At 35.6% G+C, this 23,423-nt stretch overlaps 1 protein-coding gene across 1 annotated transcript in view; it reads right to left on the bottom strand.

Moving 5' to 3' along the window:
- Positions 1-2,924: 2,924 nt before the first annotated feature.
- The window catches only part of LOC307120130 (uncharacterized protein), a 72,003-nt gene continuing 51,504 nt past the window's right edge, over positions 2,925-23,423 (bottom strand). Inside the window, exons 3-5 of the mRNA XM_079807013.1 lie at positions 8,178-8,222; positions 4,216-4,380; positions 2,925-4,072 (exon numbers count right to left, since the gene is read on the bottom strand). Coding sequence (XP_079663139.1) covers positions 4,062-4,072; positions 4,216-4,380; positions 8,178-8,222 — 221 coding nt within the window. The 3' untranslated portion in view covers positions 2,925-4,061. The remainder of the gene's footprint in view (positions 4,073-4,215; positions 4,381-8,177; positions 8,223-23,423) is intronic.

The following is a 23,423-nucleotide window of genomic DNA, read 5'->3' as shown; positions in this document are numbered from 1 at the left end:
TGTGCGATACATGCAGCATTATCCGCCTCAGTCGTATCCTGCTATATTTACATGATATTTGAGAGATGATGGCCTTGATTCAGACTCTTCTGACAAAGGTCGACCTCTCTAAAGAGGACTGAAACTCGCTCTGTCATATCTGTCGTTTTTATTCCCTGTAATGGTTTCCGCGGAGATGAGAAATCAATGCGAATTGACGCTTTTGATGATGATTAACGTCCAAACAGAGCTGGATCAAACCGACCCTATTGTGTCGTCTACTCAGGGAGGGAGGAGAAAAAAAAAGGTCTTTGTTCGGGTTCATTTGCTGCGTGTCCACAGCAGAAAATTGCTTGATGCTCCATTATTAACCTATTTAATACAAATAAACAAATCGGTCGCTAACACCTCAGGAAAGTTAATTTTCGAATCTGGCGGAGCTATTACATTTCGGACATGTTTTTGAGGCATCACGTCACCTCAGCTGGATCAAACATGAGTTGGCGTGATTAGATGTCGTTTTTGGGTTTACTGGTGGTCTGAATGCTGTACGTCGTAGCATCTCCGGAGAGCCTCAGTGCAGAGCAAATATCTCAGAAATAACCAGTTTCGTTTGATGCATTTGCCCATTCGCTGTTTGTTTGAGCTTCTCCCTCCTAAATTGTATTTTGCATGGTCGTATAATCGTCGCGAGTTTGGGTACGGGCTAATTCCCCTAGCGCGCACATGCTATATCAGAGTTTTTCTTTGAAAGTTTCCTGCTGTTGTTGACACTTTATTTCAGCTCAACTCTCTGAGGGGGTGACGCTGTTCACCGCTAATTAGAAACTGTTTTCATCCAGCCCTAATCAGGTCACTGGCTTCCGTCGTATAGCGAGATGTACCAGTTTCCACAAATTGCTGTAGACAAAAGGAGAGCTGTGCGTTTGGGCTGTTTGGTTTGTGTCTGGTATTCTGAGATGTAGCTTTTGATTTGCAAAGTCGGCTATTTTTGCAACTCTACAACCTCAGTCTTTGTTTGTTTGTCTTTTGTTTCCGACGCGGACCGCCACGCTTACATTAGCGTTAGCTGCGTCTCTTAAATATGTATTTTTAGAGCTCTAGCAGAGTATTACTGTATCCATACCACATATAGGTCATCAAACAGATATTGCAGGGGGTTCAGATTGTATAAATATCAAGCTGGATTCAAATACTCAGTTTTATTTACTTGGATTCTTCTTAGCAATAACCTGAAACTTCTATATTTCTGTACATTAAGAGAGTCTATATACAATTAGTGCTCTACACACAGCTCTATGACACGAATCAAAGGTCAAATCATGGCTCTTATTATTAGTCTTGTTTTGAGCACACAAGAATGTTATTAAGCATTAAAATATCCTTTGACCATTTTCTGTATCAGTCATTTTATTGAAGCGAAACATAGCTTTTTCTGGAGCTTAAGTAGATTAACAAACAACAAACAAACCACAAATAATACAACAAAAATGTTCTTTGGTTCATATTAAAATCCATAAAACACACACAAACACAAATTCATTGAAATATACTGAACTCCTCACACACACACACACACACACACACACACACACACACACACACACACACACACACACACACACACACACACACACACACACACACACACACACACACACACACACACACATGTTTGTTTTTGTGAAATGTGAGGACATTCCATAGGCGTAATGGTTTTTATACCGTACAAACCATATTTTCTATCCCCTTACACTGCCCCTAAACCTAAACCTAACCCTCACAGGAGACTGTGCAGTTTCACTTTCTGTGAAAAAAACCTCATTCTGTGTGATTTATAAGCATTTTGAAAAGTGAGGACATGGGGAACGTCCTCATATTTCACCCTCTTTTTGTAATACCTATGTCATACCCATGTCATTATACACATTTGTGTCCTGATATTTCACGAAAACATGCCCACACACACACACACACACACACACACACACACACACACACACACACACACACACACACACACACACACACACACACACACACACACACACACACACACACACACACAACCCATAAACCTACCCATCATACACACACATACACACACACACACACACACACACACACACACACACACACACACACACACACACACACACACACACACACACACACACACACACACACACACACACACACACACACACACACACACACTACCCATAAACCTACCCATCATACACACACATACACACACATACACACACACATACACAAACACACACACACACACACACAAACACTACCCTTAAACATACCCGCCAAACACACACACAAACACTACCCTTAAACATACCCATCACACACACACACACACACACACACACACACACACACACACACACACACACACACACACACACACACACACACACACACACACACACACACACACACACACACACACTACCCCTAAACCTACTCATCACACATAAACACTACCCCTAAACCTACACATCACACACACACACACACACACACACACACACACACACACACACACACACACACACACACACACACACACAAACACTACCCCTAAACCTACCCATCACACACATACACACACACACACACACACACACACACACACACACACACACACACACACACACACACACACACACACACACACACACACGCAAACACTACCCCTAACCCCACCCATCATACACACACACACACACACACACACACACACACACACACACACACACTACTCCTAAACCTACCCGTCACACACACACACACACACACACACACACACACACACACACACACACACACACACACACACACACACACACACACACACACACACACACACACACACACACACACACTCACACACTACTCCTAAAACTACCCATCACAGGAAACATTCTGCATTTTTAATAAAACATTGTTTAGTATGTTATGAAATGTCCTCATGTGTCATTATACAAATTTGTGTCCTCATAAATCACAAAAACAAACAAACACACACACACACACACACACACACACACACACACAACCGATCCAAAGTTTGGGGTCAATTTAACAGTTTAAAATATGATTATTTGCTGCTCAAGAAACATTTATTTTAACTATCACTGTTGAACTGCTTAATATTTTTTGTGGAAAGCATGATCACTTTTTTTTCTGGACTCTGAAATAGAAAGTTCGAAAGAACGCATTTATTTGAAATATAAATCTTTTGTAACTTTTTAACATTGTCTTCACTGTCACTTGATCAATAAGTGCTGAATAAAAGTAAAATACTGACCCCAAACTTTTGAACTTATTTAGTCATATTTTACACCATTTATTGTCATTTTTGGAGCTTTATACTCAGTGTGAAATACAGACAGTGTGAACATTCTGCTAAATGTCTAATATTGGGCTCCAAAAAAAATGTTTTTGTAAAAATCGACAATTTCCATTGACTGAAATATTCCACTAAGCTCATGGACAGCTGCCGAAGGCTCTTCCACTCGCTTTCCACCTGTGAATATTTTTTGAGTGACTACAGATGTTTCAAAAGAACTGGCATAAAAGATGACAACCTTTTGACAACTCATTATCCAGGAGCTTTTGACAACCTCCTGGATAATGAGTTGATAACGATAAATGACAATCTAAATGAGTTTCTATCAAAAGACACACGCCAACCAGTCACTAATTGGCGAAACTTAAAAAAAGAAATCTATGAAATATACAATATTAGCAACTTCATAGTATATGTTCACATGAAAGATGGAGACATGAGTGTGTTTATTCATGAGGGTAAAAGTTACATAAAAACTGTTTAAGTATTCTGTAACACACAGAGTAAAATAATTTACACACAAGTCTTTATGCATATGGAATCCTATTAGTTTAGGAATGGTAAAGTGTAAAGTCATCAGAAAAGGACATCTGTTGGAAAAGGCATATGTGATTGGAGTGAAAAGAAAGAGGAGCCACGACAGATCCTTCTGTCGCTCGCAGTGATACATTTCACACAGGAAACGTCCCAAAAGGCTTCCCGCCAGAAGACACTAAGGCTCCTCTGTAAAACAGATTTTCAACACTATTATGAGAAGTACGACTGTCGTCACTTGATACAAAGTTATTATTAAGTTTTTAAGCAGGAGGCGTCAGTTTTCACACTTCTGAATCCAAAGAGGGAAAACGGAGGAGGTTGACTCTTACCTTCGTCTGAATCTGGACTTTCTAGGACATCCTGCACCTCAGGGTCGCTCTTAAAGGCTAAGGCCTCCTCATTGGTGTAATATGTACCTTTCTGGTGGGCAATGTAGCGGAGAACCACTATCATCATTAGCAGTAGCATCACGACAACCGCTATTACAGAGACTCCTGGGTGAACAATCGGAAGAAGAACAGAAACGAATGAAATCAAGTTGATACACTCTTAAAAATAAAGTTTTCAAAAGGGGGTTTTCGCAGCGATGCCTTATGGACAGGGGTGTGTAATCTTGCTCCTGGAGGGTCACTCTCCTGCAAAGTTCAGTTCCAACGCCTATTAAACACAACTGAACCAGCTAATAAAGGTCTCACCAGGCAAACTTTGGCTGTGTTCACGGATGTCAGTCCAAATCCGATTGGAATCCAGTCAGATTTAGCAAGTGTGAATGGCCGAAAATCACATGAAATGCTATTTTTACAAATGCATTTAGAGTTACATTTATATGTGGTTTGGAATCGCGAGATCTGTTTCAGTGTGACTGCTCTGAATGGATTTTGCGTGGGTTATGTGACATTCTCGAGGCACGTAAAACGTAAGTTGTTGTAGGAAGGTCTGAAAGTCACGGCAGAAACGAAGTTGTGTTGGTGCAAAATGCCAGATGAGCAGAAAATGACAATATAACAGAGACGTGCTTTAAAGGGGACCTATTATGCAAAATTAACTTTTACATAGTTACACGTTTGCAGAATCTAGCATATATGAATAACAAATGCTTAGGCCCCGCCCATAACTGGTGACAGACTCTGCCCTATTAGCATAGACCCCGCCCACAGTGAGCTGTACACGGCCATGTTTATCTCCTCACCAGAGCATAAAACAGCAGCATTCAAGTAAGAAATGTATTCTTATTAAAGCTACAAAGTTATTCAGAGCAGCGAGAGAAGTTTTTCTTTTGTTGTTTGATTCATATTAACAGCATATTTAGCAGTAGGTCATGTGTATTACGCTACTGTCACTTTAATACACCGATCTAATATACACAAGCGATTTCTTTGCTTGCTGTTTATGTTCACAGACATAACTGACTGTGTTTATGTGAACTTTGTGTGTTTTTGACATAACCTTTGAAAGTGTATTTGAAAGTTTAAGCGCAATAAGACGCGGAAAAGAAGTTAGTTTAATAATCACAGGACGCGCCATCTGACACACAGTTTTCTGTGCGCGTGCTTCGGATGTGTGCGCTCAGAAAACCATATATCAGAAGTTTAGACTGATATGGCTTTAAAACCTATGTAGATAATAAACTTTCATGATGATAAAGAACTGTCATGTGAGCGTGACCGCGATAGATATGATGATCAAAACCAAACAGATGTTTTGTTAGTTTGGCTGAGTATCCGAGGCACAAGCTGCTCCGCCCTCTTCTGGCAGCAGCTCATTTGCATTTAAAGATACATGCACAAAAAAACAGCATGTTTTTGCTTCCACTCAAAAATGGGCGTTTACAACATGGTATAATAAATATGTGGGGTCACAGATACATTCTGGGGACAACTGAGACTTATTACATCTTGTAAAAAGGGGCATAATTGGTTCCTTTTATAAAACCGGCATTGGACAGACTATTTGGATGCTAACAGTTGCGATACACAGTATGGACAGTCAATCAATTTTGATCAGATTCCAATCGGATATACAAATAATCGAATTTGGACTGACAGTGTGAACGTAGCCTTCCAGGCAGTTGTGTTGAGGCAAGTTGGAGCAGGAAAGTGGCCCTCCAGGACTTACTTTGGACACCCCTGCCATAGAAGAACCATTTTGGGTTGCCCAAAGAACCTTTCAGAAAACTTTTCTGTGGAATGGAAAGCTTCCGTGGATGTTAAAGGTTTTTCATGGAAACATCGATGCCAGTAAAGAATCTTTCTTTTTAGGGGTAGGTTTACACGACAACAATGTACTAAAAATGGTCAAGGACATATGGATACACGAAAACAACTAAGGCCCTGTCCCAAATGGCACCCTAAACCCTCGCGGTCTTCCTACGAGTCTTCGCACTTTCATGACGTAATGCCGTTTTGACTGTCGGGAAGAAGTCCGTTGCGGGCTCTGCAAAAGTGCGAATCAAGGGCGCATATCGACCGCCAGGGACGTCACTAGGATTGGAAGACAGGGGGGGCTTAGCCCCCAGGGTATTTGTAACTTGCGTTTGCAAAATCTTTGCACTCACATCTAGAGCTACACTTATGAGTTACTAAGCAATGACTTAAATGCTATCTGTCTGCTCATGTAAATGTATGATAAAGTAATAGCATACTATTCCTCTCTATATAAGATAAGTTGTCCACATAATGCTATTTAATTACACAGAACCGCATGGATTCAACCCATTTTTGAGCTAAAATTCAAATATACAGCTAAACCTAAATTGAGCTAAACCTATAGGCTACAAATACCACAGCTATACAATTTTCACACCCTATACTAAATTTACCCTATACAATAGCCTAATGACATAACATTATTTAATATTTTAATCACAGCTTCTATAGTGTTTTGACATCGACAACCCAAGTGCATTTTACCTCAAACTTGCGACTAGTTAACTTTCTAAAGTAGCAATCGCTTCTCGGGTCGACATTAACACACTGACAAAACTATATTCTGAATTAAAAATATTTTTATACCACTTTTTAATGTGTGATTGTGTAAAGGTGTTCAGGAGATACCAACCTTTCGCGAACGTTCTCATGAAGACGGCTGTGTGTGTATGTGGTGCGCGTGTATGTGAGAGAGAGCTGGATATATATAATTTGTTGTGTCTAAATATGAATGAGGATAAGGTTATTGATAAATCAAATTGTTATTGTTGTTCTTATTATCATTTAGGGGGGCTTAGGAGCATTTTGGGGTAGCTTCAGCCCCCCTAAAATAGGCCTAACGACGTCCCTGTCGACCGCAAAGGGGACGCTCGCGAGCACCCTTCTGAGACCTAAAATGACAAATAGGACACCCTACGGTCTCGTGGATTTAACGGACACGAGCACGCGGCAGCCATCGTAAGTCCACAAGACCGAAAGTGCATATGAAGTGTGCCCTTTGGGACCGGGCCTAAAACGCTGTATTATTCATGTCAGGCCAGTAGATGGCGGTGTCACTTTGTAAAGAAACACTAAAAGACTGAACACGTAATACACATGACCGCTTTCACAAATTCACATTTTTGTTGTTTACACGGAGACGATAACAGTATCACATTCAAAAACGTGCACTTTGAATCTCGTTTTCAAAGGCCCTCAAAATAACATTGTCATGTAAATGAATGGCCAAAATACATTTGTTCCCATTTTTGGTTGAAAACGGTGTCGTTTAAAACCCCCCTAAGAGTGTATCTAAAAACCAGTGCTTTCTTCAGAGAAATAGCTTTAATCGATTGGAAATTGATTGGATTGTGGAAAGTGGGTAAAAAGGGTTACTTCAGCGATTAGCATTAAGCTTTGTATCAGTAGAAACCCGGTAGTATATTCAAATTATCGTACTTTCCCCCCTCGAGTGAATTACGCATTTTATTTCTGGAAAAAATCCTCCGATGATGCAAATATCGACATTTTATTACTATGAAAATCAAAACGACGGTGGGGGCGGTGTCATGGTGGGCAAGTGATAACCAGTAGCCGTGGCTTTGGGAGTGGCCTTCTGAAGCAAGTGCATTCTGGGAGTTGTTGTCTTTCATCCACATGAGACAAAAATACATTCTCTGTCTTTTCTCAGTCTAGAAGGCACCAAATTCAAAAACAATTTCACATTTCTAATACATAAATGACCCAGTTTAAATACACATTCATCTTCCCAGCGCTGAAGTGCCTCTTTAAATATCCATTGAGATACTTATATTATCAGTGTGGCCTTGTATGATTCAAAGAGTTGTAGATGAATAGATCATCTTTTGATATGATTGCATTCTTACCCAACAGAATGAGTTGCTCCGATTCGTTGGCAATGGGGGCCAAATCTGAAACAAAAGCAAAACATTCCATGTATTTTTATATTGAATTGATTCAATGGTTTTTCTACCCTTTCCTCCAGTAATGTTGTGCTTTTCATGAAAGCTGCACTTGAAAACAATCTTAATGGAGGGAGCACAGATCTAAGAGAGGAAGCACCATGAAAAGGATCATTTGGCCAATGAGGATGATCTAAATCTGAGTGCAAACATCTGCTCTCCACTCCAGAGAATGCCACATTTTCTTATTGCAGGGCATCCCGGAGGACAAAAAATGCAAATGTGAGCTCTCTAAAGGGATAGTTCACCCAAAACTCATCATTTACTCACAGTCATGTCATTCCAAAGCCATATGAGTGAGATTCAATGTAGATTGGAGATATTGAGTTCCAAAATAGGTCCATACCATTTGTGCGCTACAGTCTAAGGGCATTTTCAGATCTGTTGATAGTTTGTTTTGTTCCAAAACAGGGACAGAGATTTGTTACAATGCTGCATTTTCTTGTTTAGATCTGGTAAAGATGTAAACAAGATGGATTGACAAGTTCGCTCCGTGAGTTTATAGTGGTTTCAGAAGTCATACAATAGATTTGTGAAGGAAAGAAGATGAAATGTCTGTAATCATTTGCATCAAGTTGCTCTTAAGCCGTTTGGGACACAAAAGGAACGAAATAGGATCAACAGCAAGATGTCAAATCTGGTGCTTTGACTTTTTGGAATTGAATTGAATTTGAAATGTTGGTCAAGCTGTCGTTTGGTTTGAGAGGAACCAATCTTTAAATATCTCTAAGTGTTTCTCCTAGACAGCAATGACGCTAATTGGAGAATGTGTCCTGCTTCCAAGATTTTTCTCTTGAGAACATGCATCTCTCCTTGAGTTTCAGAACCCACAAATCTCAATAAAGTATCAAACTGTGCTCAGATTTGCTGAGATACCAGTCAAAGATCTCAAAATTAGCTCCAACTTTCATATTTTTTCAAGATCAACTTTCTGGTTGAGTTGTGCCATTAACATAAATTTTGTAATTCTTTAACACCAAAACGAGAACTATAACGATAATTATATTAGCATCCACTAGCCTGGATGCCAGCCGAACTTAGCCTCGCCCACAACATTCGCGGTCGGGAAGTTTGGTCTGGACTTGATCCGTTGCGGAGCAACTATGCTCGAACCAGAGCTCTTTGGACCAATCAGATTGTCAGGGCGGGCTTTATCCGATGACGGACAGATGATCAAAAGTAACGTAACCATCCACGTCACAAAGAGCGCTTGGGTTGAATTTGTTTACTAAACGGAGAACCAAGGTTATTATAGTTTTGCATTTTTTAAATTAGTTTTTAATTTATTATTGTTTTCGATTTTGCAACAAATTTCGGTTTTATAAATTATTTTGCTAGTTTTAGTTTAGTTTTTATTTTGTAAACACATTTCTATTTAGTTTTTCTATATTTCGTTTTAGTAATTATAGTTTAGCAGAGTTACCAGAACGAAGTGTAGTGAACAAATCAAGATTTTTAATTTTAGCAAAGTTTAATGTTTACACAGAGTAGAGTTTACTCTTATGCAGACATCTTAATAATATAAATAAAATAATGGAATACAGATTGTTTTATTTAATGCCATTTCAGCAGCTAAGGCTATATTCATGGCAAAAAATAAATTACAAAAATACAAATATCATATAAATACAAGAAAACCAAGCAAACAAACACATGTCATATACAAGATTTTTTTTAAATCAACTTATGATAAAAAAAAAAAATCCAAAACCTTTTCATGCATAATCTTACTAAATAAGTTCTTAAATGAAATAACTTGATAAAAGAGAATTCTTGTTTTAACCCAGGACAGTACAACAAAATATGTTTAACGGAGAGGGGAATCTACAAAACATGCATAAAGTTGGGTCTTCACCTTTAAGCAAAAAAGCTCGAGTCAAACTATGACCTATGGCCATATACAGCGCCATTAAATACGAAAACGAATATTTATTTTTGCTAATTATTATTTTATTTCAGTTAGTTTTTCAGTAAGAGTTGTTAGTTTCGTTTAGTTTAAGTTTTTCATTTATTATGATTTTTTAATTTTATTTCAGTTTACGTTTTTTGACCAATAGTTTTAGTCTTAGTTTCAGTTTTCGTTTACGAAAATAACCTTGCGGAGAACTTGTTCGTATATGCGTTCACCTTTACTATTTCATGTTGGTAAGTACTCCGCGTACAACACCGGCAAAGACTTTTTACAGTCTCAGACTCATATTCTGACTAGAATCTGAGTATGACGACGTCAGGCTAAGCATCCACACCAACAGACAATAATATTCTGTTTATTATAAGCGTATGCTGCAGTTTTGTCATCTGCCACTTTAAATGCCTGAGCTCTTTAAAGTCTTTTAAAGTTCCTCAATTATTAAGGGCCAAGACCTGCATTGGCTGTAGCCCCTATTGTACCTGTTAGTTTTCTTATTATTTTTCTTCCCAAATGGGAGTCAATGGCAGCTCTATCAACAGAACATAGGAAAAGGATGACATTTGGTACAATTGTAGAGATGTTCATCAATAGTAATTGGACCAAATTTGGAGTCTCTAGGACCAAATCTATAGTGCCACCACCAGTTCAAAAATTCACAATTAAAATGGTTATAACCTTTGAACCATTTGATCTAGAAAAATTAAACTTAATACACCTGATTTTCGCTATTCCTTCTTCAAAATTTGTCCAATTCTTACAAAACTTGGCAGAGATGATCTTTGGACAGAGCTGCACAGAAATGACTGAACAGAATTTTTTGACCTACTGGTGAAAAAAAGTTATGATGTCCCAAACTTAACAAGGTTGACCCAAAATTGGTTCAGAGGCTGTATCTCGGCCAAATTTTGGTCAGTCAAAACAACACTTGGCTTCATCGGAACCACAATCTGAGGGACCATCCCAAATATTGGAACAGAGCCACCTACAGGTCATGAGACATGAAAAATGTCTATTTTTCCTCATAACATGTCATGCCGAATCGTGGATACCGGTTTTGCCAGGATCGGACAAACCACGTGACCGGCATTTTGAATTTTGTCATAAATTGCAATAACTTTTAAAGTATTTGACATATCTTCACAAAATTTGGTAGGGATGACCGAAAGTATGTCTTGAAACTACCTGAGAAGTTTCAACATAGCGCCACCTAGTGTTCCAGAGATATGTTTTTTTTTTGTTGCAAAAACGCTAATAACTTTTGAAAACAAAGTTCAAAATTAGATTTCTTTATGTCATTATGTTGGTGTAATGCCGATTCCGATGATGTCTCATTGGTAATTTTCCAAAGATGTGACTGTCCGCCATATTGAAGCAAATTCGCAACTCCGGCTACAAATTTTGCCCAAAATCAGCCCAGATGATCTTTGGACCAAGCCGCACAGAAATGAGTCAGTTTGTGTCTTTATGCTAGTTAGCTTAGCATGCTAATTGGTCAATTGTAAAATTTGCTACTGTTCCAGACAGTAAGTCTTTCTGAGAATGATCTAAACTGAACTTTTTAAAGATAAAATGCTGTGCATTTATTTAAAAATCCTTGATTTTGAGTTGATTGTCACTTGAACTATGGAACTTCGGCTGCTGTCTGAATGCATGTCTGCCAGTGGCACAACAAGTTCTGCCTTCCAAAACTCAAGTATTTGTAAAATTAAACAAGCCGTTGTATGTAATGTCCAAAAATGGCCATAAAAAAAATAAATAAATTGGCCCCGCAATTGCTGCTAGTAGCTATATTTATCATTACAGTTGTAGGCTTTGCTATTCTCGTAAAATAAGATACATTTTCAAAACTAGCATTATTGTTGTTGGTGTGAACAGGCCTTTACTACTTTTTAGTGATTTTTTGCAGGCGACCAGTCATTTCAATAGGAAGGCAAGAGATTTGGAATTTAGCATGAAAGCTAAAAATGTTCCCACACAGATTGTTAGTCAATGTGGTGTAACCAAGTTATCGATGCAAGTTAAGGTGGTTAAACCTCATTGACTAACAGTGACTTCAGTGTGAGCAGTGCTTCATACATCGCTACACTATTGATAAGACCTTTTTTGTTCACAAAATTCCGCAGAAATTTTGCAAATGCGGCCGCACATTTATTCGACATCAGCGATTGTCTCATTTTTTCTCCCAAGCAATTTTAAGAGACACATCTGTGATGAGTTTCATGAATGAACCATCAATGAGATCTCAATTAAGTCTCCTGAGCAATGGAGGAGCAACTTTCAAGAAACTGAAGCCCTTGGCGGTGATGTGTGGTTACGTGTGACCGAGTCTCTGTGTGTCTGAGTGCTTTTGCACAGCTCATTAATGCTTAATTACCTGCTACATCTAGGTGTTAGCCTATCATTACTGCTCCATTAATCAGAGCTTAAAATGCACTGCCCACTCAGAGCCATTAAACAACAAGCGTCAATAAGAGAGAGAAGGGGGCGGCTAGGAGAGGACATCATGATAATGAAGCACCTTGAATTGAAGAGGAGAGAGATACTGGCTCCGTTCCAAAACCTAGTGAGATAACAGCGTAGGAAGCATTTCTAGACACACTCATGATGCAAAAGCTGTGCCAAAAGGTAGGTAGCTGTCAATTTAACGTTATTTTAGTATAAAAACAAAATCCCAAAAAATACCCTGAACATCTTTGAAGTAAACAATTACATTTTTGCATTTTTCATTATGTCCCCTAATGCCCCATAATAAGGTCTCCCTAGCATTATCTAAAATAAAATAATTTTTTTTTAAATAAAATAATTCAGAATGCTAAAAATGTCTGACATGGTTTTCCAAACAAAAACAAGCAATAAATAAAGTACAATTAAAACACGATATATATATATATATATATATATATATATACACACACACACAAACACAAACACACACACACCATCAGGCATAAAATTATGACCACTGACAGGTGAAGTTATATAATTGATATATACAGGTATGATATGAAATATGATATGATGATAAATATGATATACGACATGAAATATGATATGGTAGATATGATATGATGATATAATTGATATATGACATGAAATATGATATGATGATATAATTGATATATGATATGATATATGACATGAAATATGATATGAGGATATAATTGATATGATATAGTATATGACATTAAATATAATATGACATATGATATGATATATGATGATAAAATTTATATATGATATGATATATGACATGAAATATATGATGATATAATTGATATATGACATGAAATATGATATGATGATATAATTGATATAAAATATGAAATATGATATGATGATATAATTGATATATGACATGAAATATGATATGAGAATATAATTGATATATGATATAGTATATGACATTAAATATAATATGACATATATTATATGATATAATTGATATATGATATGATATTCGAGCAAGTTTGACAAAGGCCAAATTGGGATGGCTAGACGACTGCGTACACCTTCAGGGGTCTAGTGGAGTCCATGCCTCGACGGGTCAGGGCTGTTTTAGCAGCAAAAGGGGTGTATATATATATACACTCACCTAAAGGATTATTAGGAACACCTGATAAATTTCACATTAATGCAATTATTATCTAATCAACCAATCACATGGCAGTTGCTTCAATGCATTTAGGGGTGTGGTCCTGGTCAAGACAATCTCCTGAACTCCAAACTGAATGTCAGAATGGGAAAGAAAGGTGATTTAAGCAATTTTGAGCGTGGCATGGTTGTTGGTGCCAGACGGGCCGGTCTGAGTATTTCACAATCTGCTCAGTTACTGGGATTTTTACACACAACCATTTCTAGGGTTTACAAAGAATGGTGTGAAAAGGGAAAAACATCCAGTATGCGGCAGTCCTGTGGGAGAAAATGCCTTGTTGATGCTCGAGGTCAGAGGAGAATGGGCGACTGATTCAAGCTGATAGAAGAGCAACTTTGACTGAAATAACCACTCGTTACAACCGAGGTGTGCAGCAAAGCATTTGTGAAGCCACAACACGCACAACCTTGAGGCGGATGGGCTACAACAGCAGAAGACCCCACCGGGTACCACTCATCTCCACTAAAAATAGGAAAAAGAGGCTACATTTTGCACAAGCTCATCAACATTCAGATGGTAGAGTCAGAATTTGGCGTAAACAGAATGAGAACATGGATCCATCATGCCTTGTTACCACTGTGCAGGCTGCTGGTGGTGGTGTAATGGTGTGGGGGATGTTTTCTTGGCACACTTTAGGCCCCTTAGTGCCAATTGGGCCTCGTTTAAATGCCACGGCCTACCTGAGCATTGTTTCTGACCATGTCCATCCCTTTATGACCACCATGTCCCCATCCTCTGATGGCTACTTCCAGCAGGATAATGCACCGTCACAAAGCTCGAATCATTTCAAATTGGTTTCTTGAACATGACAATGAGTTCACTGAACTAAAATGGCCCCCACAGTCACCAGATCTCAACCCAATAGAGCATCTTTGGGATGTGGTGGAACGGGAGCTTCGTGCCCTGGATGTGCATCCCACAAATCTCCATCAACTGCAAGATGCTCTCCTATCAATATGGGCCAACATTTCTAAAGAATGCTTTCAGCACCTTGTTGAATCAATGCCACGTAGAATTAAGGCAGTTCTGAAGGCGAAAGGGGGTCAAACACAGTATTAGTATGGTGTTCCTAATAATCCTTTAGGTGAGTGTACATAGTAAATTTAACTTCTATATGGAGACATATTACAGATGTTCCTTTTGTAGCTGCTGTTTAATTGATAAAGTTCAAACTTTTCAAACTTTCTTGAGACACCCCAAATGGTCGCCAACAAATCGCCAGCTCTCTTTGAAAATGAATGGCTTCCGAGAGCTTTGTTGCTGCAAAAAAGCTTTCGAGGGCAGCTGCCTAAGTATGCAGTAGGCAAGCAGGCGCACTAGGTTTTGGAACACAGCCTGTGTGTGTGTGTGTGTGTGTGTGTGTGTGTGTGTGTGTGTGTGTGTGTGTGTGTGTGTGTGTGTGTGTGTGTGTGATTGAATGAGAAAGCTCTCAAGCTGATTAATTCTGTGAATAAAGAGCACAAATGCAATTCTAAGTGAGATGTTTTCCAGAATCCTTTCTTTTGACCTCCGTCCACCTCTCTTCCTCAGTTTATCTGTCTATCTGTTTTTCTTCTTCTCTTCTATTCTCTGTACCCCCCCCCCACCTCACCCCAATTCCAAGCCTCATTAAATCCCTCGTCAGCAGCTCTACATCTCATCAGTCACTGCCTCATTTACACACGTCCATCTGTTGGATGCAAGATCACACACACTCTCTCTCTCACTGCAGAGATGCATTACAGACCCCGTGCATTGTTCCTGTTCCTTTGGTGTTTACGGTTCTGCTAATTTAGTTAAAACTCAGCTGCGTTCAGTTGGAAAGAGGTTATGTGAGCTGAATAAATTGCTAAATAAAATAGTCTTTGCTTACCAGGCATGTTAACAGGCCTATAATGATATTGATATGATATAATTAATATGACACGATATGATTGATATGAGATGATATTATTGATATGATGTGATGTGATTGATATGATATATGATGTGATATACTTGATATATGATATGATATATGACTTGAAATATGATATGATATAAATGATATATGACATGAAATATGATATGATGTATATGATATGATATGATGATATAATTTATATATATGATAAATGACTTGAAATATATGATGATATATCATATGATATATAACATTACATGATATGATGATATAATTGATATATGACATGAAATATGATATGATGATATAGTTGATATATATGATATATTATATATGACATGAAATATGATATAGTTTATATATATGATATATTATATGATATATGACATGAAATATGATATGATAATATAGTTGATATATGATATATTATATGATATATGTATGATATGATATCATTGATATATGATATATGACATGAAATATGATATGATGATATAATTGATATATGACATGAAATATGATATGATGTATGTATATGGTATGATTATATAATTGATATATATGATAAATGACTTGAAATATGATATGATGATATATGATATGATATATAACATGACATGATATGATGATATAATTGATATATGACATGAAATATGATATGATGATATAGTTGATATATATGATATATTATATGATATATGACATGAAATATGATATAGTTGATATATATGATATATTATATGATATATGACATGAAATATGATATGATGATATAGTTGATATATGATATATTTAATGATATATGTATGATATGATATCATTGATATATGATATATGACATGAAATGATATGATGAGATAATTGATATATGATATGATAAATGACATGAAATATATGATGATATAATTGATTTATGATATGATATATGACATGACATATGATATGATATAATTGATATATGATATGATATATGGCATGAAATATGATATGATTATATATGACATGAAATATGATATGATGATATAAAATTTATATACGATATGATATATGACATGAAATATGATATGATATATGACATGAAATATGATATGATGATATAATTGATATATGACATGAAATATGATATGATGTATGTATATGGTATGATTATATAATTGATATATATGATAAATGACTTGAAATATGATATGATGATATATGATATGATATATAACATGACATGATATGATGATATAATTGATATATGACATGAAATATGATATGATGATATAGTTGATATATATGATATATTATATGATATATGACATGAAATATGATATAGTTGATATATATGATATATTATATGATATATGACATGAAATATGATATGATGATATAGTTGATATATGATATATTTAATGATATATGTATGATATGATATCATTGATATATGATATATGACATGAAATGATATGATGAGATAATTGATATATGATATGATAAATGACATGAAATATATGATGATATAATTGATTTATGATATGATATATGACATGACATATGATATGATATAATTGATATATGATATGATATATGGCATGAAATATGATATGATTATATATGACATGAAATATGATATGATGATATAAAATTTATATACGATATGATATATGACATGAAATATGATATGATATATGACATGAAATATGATATGATGATATAATTGATATATGACATGAAATATGATATGATGTATGTATATGGTATGATTATATAATTGATATATATGATAAATGACTTGAAATATGATATGATGATATATGATATGATATATAACATGACATGATATGATGATATAATTGATATATGACATGAAATATGATATGATGATATAGTTGATATATATGATATATTATATGATATATGACATGAAATATGATATAGTTGATATATATGATATATTATATGATATATGACATGAAATATGATATGATGATATAGTTGATATATGATATATTATATGATATATGTATGATATGATATCATTGATATATGATATATGACATGAAATATGTTATGATGATATAATTGATATATGATATGATAAATGACATGAAATATATGATGATATAATTGATTTATGATATGATATATGACATGACATATGATATGATATAATTGATATATGATATGATATATATGATGATATATGACATTAAATATGATATGATATAATTGATAAATGACATGAAATTTGATATGATGATATAATTGATATATGATATGATATATGACATGAAATATGATATGATATAATTGATATATGACATGAAATATGATATGATGATATAATTGATATATGATATGATATATGACATGAAATATGATATGATATAATTGATATATATGATATATGACATGACATAATACAAAGTATTACATCACAAAACTAAAAAAAGAATGAGAAACAGGGCTACAAATTAACCCTAAACAAATATTAAGTTTAAAATGTTTTATATTTTATCTAACTCCAGTAGATTCCATGAAAATTACTATATTATATTTTATTTAAATAAAAACATCAAGAAAAACTAATGAAAAATACCAGAATGAGTAACAGGGTTTTAAATGAATAAATACATTTTATTTATCCATCCATGAAAATAACTATATTGTATAATATATTATAAACATTATTATTTAGATGTAAAATAAATGAACAAATCAAGAATAAGTATCATGGTTATAAATTAGACCTAAATTAAATTATTATATTAATTCAACCAGATTCACAGAAAAAAATTTGACTGAAGTAGAAACAACTGAAACAAGACTTATACCTGCTTGGGTGTATTTTGTAAGCGCACACACACAAACTCAAAATAATCGCACATAAAAGCATCAAATCCATGCCGACTTTGAATCAAAGCACAGCGAGGCTTTACAAACGGAGCGTTTCTCATTCGAGTGTCAACTTAAGTTGTTTTGGAAACCTCTCTTTGATGCTGAGTGACAAACACGGCCGCTGTGATCTTTACATGTCCCCTATAGAGCGAAGGCCCTCGCTCTGTCAGTCGCTCCATCACTCCAACCCTGGCCCACATTCAGCCCGAGTAAACAAACAAACAAACAAACAAACACCTGGAGCAGTTTCCCCCCCGGCGCACCTCTGGGGGCCCCCGCTTTCAAAGAGGTCCCTAATCTGCAGGCAATTTGTCAAAATAACGTCTTTTGTTTGTCAGGCCCAAACAGCGCTTGTCTCTTTAAGACAGGCGTTCTGACAGACGGCTCGCTTGGGTCCTGATGAAGGCTCTCTGATGGATTTTGCCAGATTAATGGAGCTGAGAGGCGGTTCTGTTTGGACGGCCGACAGACACTTTTCTGATTGCAAAGCCTATTGGTGGGAATGGGCCGCTTTTTAACTAGGGGATAAAAGCTCTCTCCTTTTGTGACCCTGCTTTTCTATCCAAAATTAAATTGGTGTTTGTTTTTTTAATGCAAACCCTTTTGCACAAATATGTAGCAAACAGTATCAGTGTTTTTTGGGGATCTCAGTGATGCTTCTGCATATTTACCTTTTGAGGCAAACAAAAGTTCCTTCAGGGATAGATGGACGTTTTTTATAATAATAATAATAATAATAATTTATATAATAATAACAAAACATAATAAAAAATATAATTAAAAATATAAAAATATTAGATAATTTAAAAACAAATAAATATAATAAAAACAATATTATAATATTTAAAAACAATAGAGAGACAAACTAAAGCAAAAAGCAAATCAAGCAAAACTAAACTAAACTAAACAAAACTAAACTAAACTAAACTAAACTAAACTAAACTAAACTAAACTAAACTAAACTAAACTAAACTAAACTAAACTAAACTAAACTAAACTAAACTAAACTAAACAAATTGAGGCAAACAAAAGTCCCTTCAGGGATGGATGGACATTTTACATAATAATACAAACCAATAATATTTCATAATAATAATACAAATAAATAAAATAATTATAAAAATATTAGATAATTTAAAAACAAATAAATATAATAAAAAACAATGTTATTGTGGCGAGCAGCGAGGCCGAGGGACCGTGAGGGCGGGACGAGGCGGCACTCATCAGAGAGGATGAGCGCCAGCTGCGAGCCGCAGCGATCTCGGCCCTTGCGGAGGAGTGAGGGAGTATAAAGGATTAGTGACGACAGTGAGGGACGAGAGAGGACCAGGCCTGGATTTTATGTTGAGTTTTATTTATGTTCTGTTTTGTGTATGCTGCAGTCGTCCGTGAGGGGCTGCAGCTTTTATTTTATTTTGTGTTTATTTGTTTGTAGGCGACAGTCGTCCGCGAGGCGCTGTCGCCGCCATTTTAGTTTGTGTTTGTTTAATTAAAAGTTTGTTTATTGTTCGCCGGTTCCCGCCTCCTTCTTCCCGTACAAACAACGTTTTACTACAGTTATACTATTTAAAAACAATAGAGAGACAAACTAAAGCAAATCAAACAAAACAAAACAAATTGAGGCAAACAAAAGTTCCTTCAGGGATGTATGGACATTTTACATAATAATAAAAAAACAATAATATTTCATAATAATAATAAAAAATTATAATAAAAATATTAGATTATTTAAAAACAAATAGAAATAATAAAAACAATATTAGAATATTTAAAAACAAATAAAATGAAAACAAAACAGACGAACAAAAGCAAAACAAAGCGAAAAACAAAAGTAAAGCAAATCAAGCAAAACAAAAAGCAAAGCAAAACAAACAAAGCAAAAAGTAAAGTAAATCAAGCAAAGCAAAACAAAGCAAAACAAACAAAGCAAACAGTAAAGTAAATCAAGCAAAGCAAAACAAACAAAGCAAAGCAAAACAAGCAAAGTAAAAAGTAAAGTAAATCAAGCAAAACAAAACAAAGCAAAACAAACAAAGCAAAAAGTAAAGTAAATCAAGCAAAACAAAACAAAGCAAAACAAACAAAGCAAAAAGTAAAGTAAATCAAGCAAAACAAAACAAAGCAAAACAAACAAAGCAAAACAAGCAAAGCAAAGCAAAGCAAAGCAAACAAAGCAAAAAGTTAAGTAAATCAAGCTAAACAAAACAAAGCAAAACAAACAAACAAAGCAAAGCAAAAAGTAAAGTAAAGCAAAACAAACAAACAAAGCAAAAAGTAAAGTAAATCAAGCAAAACAAAGCAAAACAAACAAAGCAAAGCAAAACAAGCAAAGCAAAGCAAAACAAAACAAGTAAAGCAAAGCAAAACAAGCAAAACACAAAGTAAAGCAAATCAAGCAAAAAAACTAAAAACAAACAAAAGGCCATATTGGGAATAAGGGATGGCAAACAAAATATAAAATGAGCTGTTTTAAATGCATGAAATCACCTTTGAACAATTAGCAAATCAAAATAGTTTTCATGGTAGGCAAATGTTTATGTTAAATTATAGTTTATCAAACATTTAATAGGTCTAACAAACAAATAACATGGGATTGGGATTGTGTTACATCCTTCAGTACAGACGCTGTGGAGCCCAGTTTATGACGACTGAAAGATGTTATTGACAAGCTAAAGACAAACTAGCAGGTGTTTTCTTCCAAACAATACATCACTAATGAAAAAACCCACATATCCTAATAAAAACATCCTCCAGAGTGCATTGCACCATTTTATCCTTATGCTTTATTCCTAGGAAGTTAGACCCCCCCCCCCGCTGTTTTTAACAGCACATCAATATAAATGCCCCAACATTTACAGAATTCGAATCCTCTGCGCTGAAATTGGTTGCATTCGTTTTTAAGGCTTTGTTGTATTATTGATGCTTTTTTCCCGTTAGCGAGGAAATGGCTCCAAATGACTTTTAAGCCTCGTCCGTCTTTCCATTTCTGGTTATTCCATTTCTTACATAAGAGTTGAAATGAAAAGATGAGAAAAACATATTTCTTATTTATAAAGTGAAGTAGGAATTGATAGATGTAAGAAATGAGAATAGTAACACACACAAGGCCGGCGAGTTTCTGACGATTGCAGGAGTTGGCTAACATAAAAATATCCCGCACTGGGACCGCTGACCCGTACGGGGTCCAAACCTGCTGGGAAAAACCTAAAGTGAGCTGTTTTTCTTTACTGGGTTTCTTGCTAATGCACTACTTGGAGTAGTTTTCCCTTCAACCATTCAAGTTGCCAAGAAAGTCATTCCTTTTAGTTCCTTCTGAGGATATTTACAAGTAATAACTAGGGCTGGGTATTGACACAAATTTCTCAGTTCGATTTTGATTCACAAGCTTTCGATTCGGTTCGATTCAATTCAATTCAATTTAGATTATTTTAGATATATATAAGGTACAATACATGGCCAATTTTCTCAAGGAAAACAAATCTCTGGACTAATGTTGTAAACTATGGGAGTCAGTTGGTACTACATTAGCCTACTAATAGTGAAGGTAAAAATGAACTGATTTGTATACAAACACTTAAATTACACTAAATGATTTTAGTTTTTATAATAATAAAGTTATAATATTAACCTTACAATTATATAATCATAATTCTACTCCAATTAGTTTTTTTTTTATATAAACATTTGGCTGTCATAAAAACTTGCAAGATGTATTCATAGGCTACATGCATTAAATATTGAAGAACATTAAAAATGACAATCAATAGCCTATGTAATGGTGCATATAATTAGCAAAATTCTCCACTCTAGAGTTAATTTTTCTAGCTGACTAAAGCTGACTAACGAGTTTATGGACACTGGATATGGTTTTTGAGAGCTATATGTGACATTACATGACATTGTTTACAAGCCATTTTATTTACGTCTTTCTGCAGTTAAAACACTTGAGCTAGTATTCTATGTGACATGATACGGATTTCAGTAAGTTGTCCTGTATCTTTTAAAGTCGGCATGAAACGGAAGTTGAGATTGTCTTTTTCTCCTTATTGTGACGTATATCCGAGTGAAACGGCTTCTGAAATAAGAAAAAATGTAGGGCGGGGCTTGATTTCGTCCTTCGGGAATTGATTGGATCGTTGGAAGTTGGGCGTTGCTAACAAAATGGAGGCATATTTAAAGAGCACCTATCATGGTATTTTGAAATTTACCTTTCATGTAGTGTGTAACATAGATCTAAGTGAACAAAAACATCCTGCAAAGTTTTGAAATATGACAGTACACCTATATAGTTATTTTCTTTCAAAAGTAAGAGTCGACTCTGAGTAATTTTTAAGAATCGTTAGAAGACCGAAGCTTTTTCTCTGACTAGATGACGTCAACTTGTAAAGTTATTTGAATACGATACGCCCACTTATTGCGCTCCAAGACGCCAGTGAAAACTAGAAAACATCATGGCGACGAGACGCTGTGTTCTGAAGTGCGACTCAAAAGCAAACTTCTTTCATCTGCCCAAGGATGAGCATTTGAAGACTAAGTGGCTTGAAGACAAACCATACATTGTCGCGATTGTGTGTTTATTTAATCGTCAAATGTCTCTATTTGCATGTTTCGCGATCTCAGGAAGCTTTTATTATGGACTTCTATTATGGCACATGGTATCTTCTTCGTCTGTCTGTACCATATATGGACTACATGTGCACAGAGCGCCCTCCGGCTGCCAGGATGAATTGAAAACAACACATAAGAGACTCAATCGCTCATGATTAGGCTATATCTGCGCATAATGAGGAAGTATTGAATAAAAAATACTCCTCTGTTTAG

Source organism: Gobio gobio (assembly GCF_949357685.1).
Source record: "Gobio gobio genome assembly, chromosome: 24".
Taxonomy (NCBI): domain Eukaryota; kingdom Metazoa; phylum Chordata; class Actinopteri; order Cypriniformes; family Gobionidae; genus Gobio; species Gobio gobio.
This window is presented reverse-complemented; position numbering and strand designations above follow the sequence as displayed.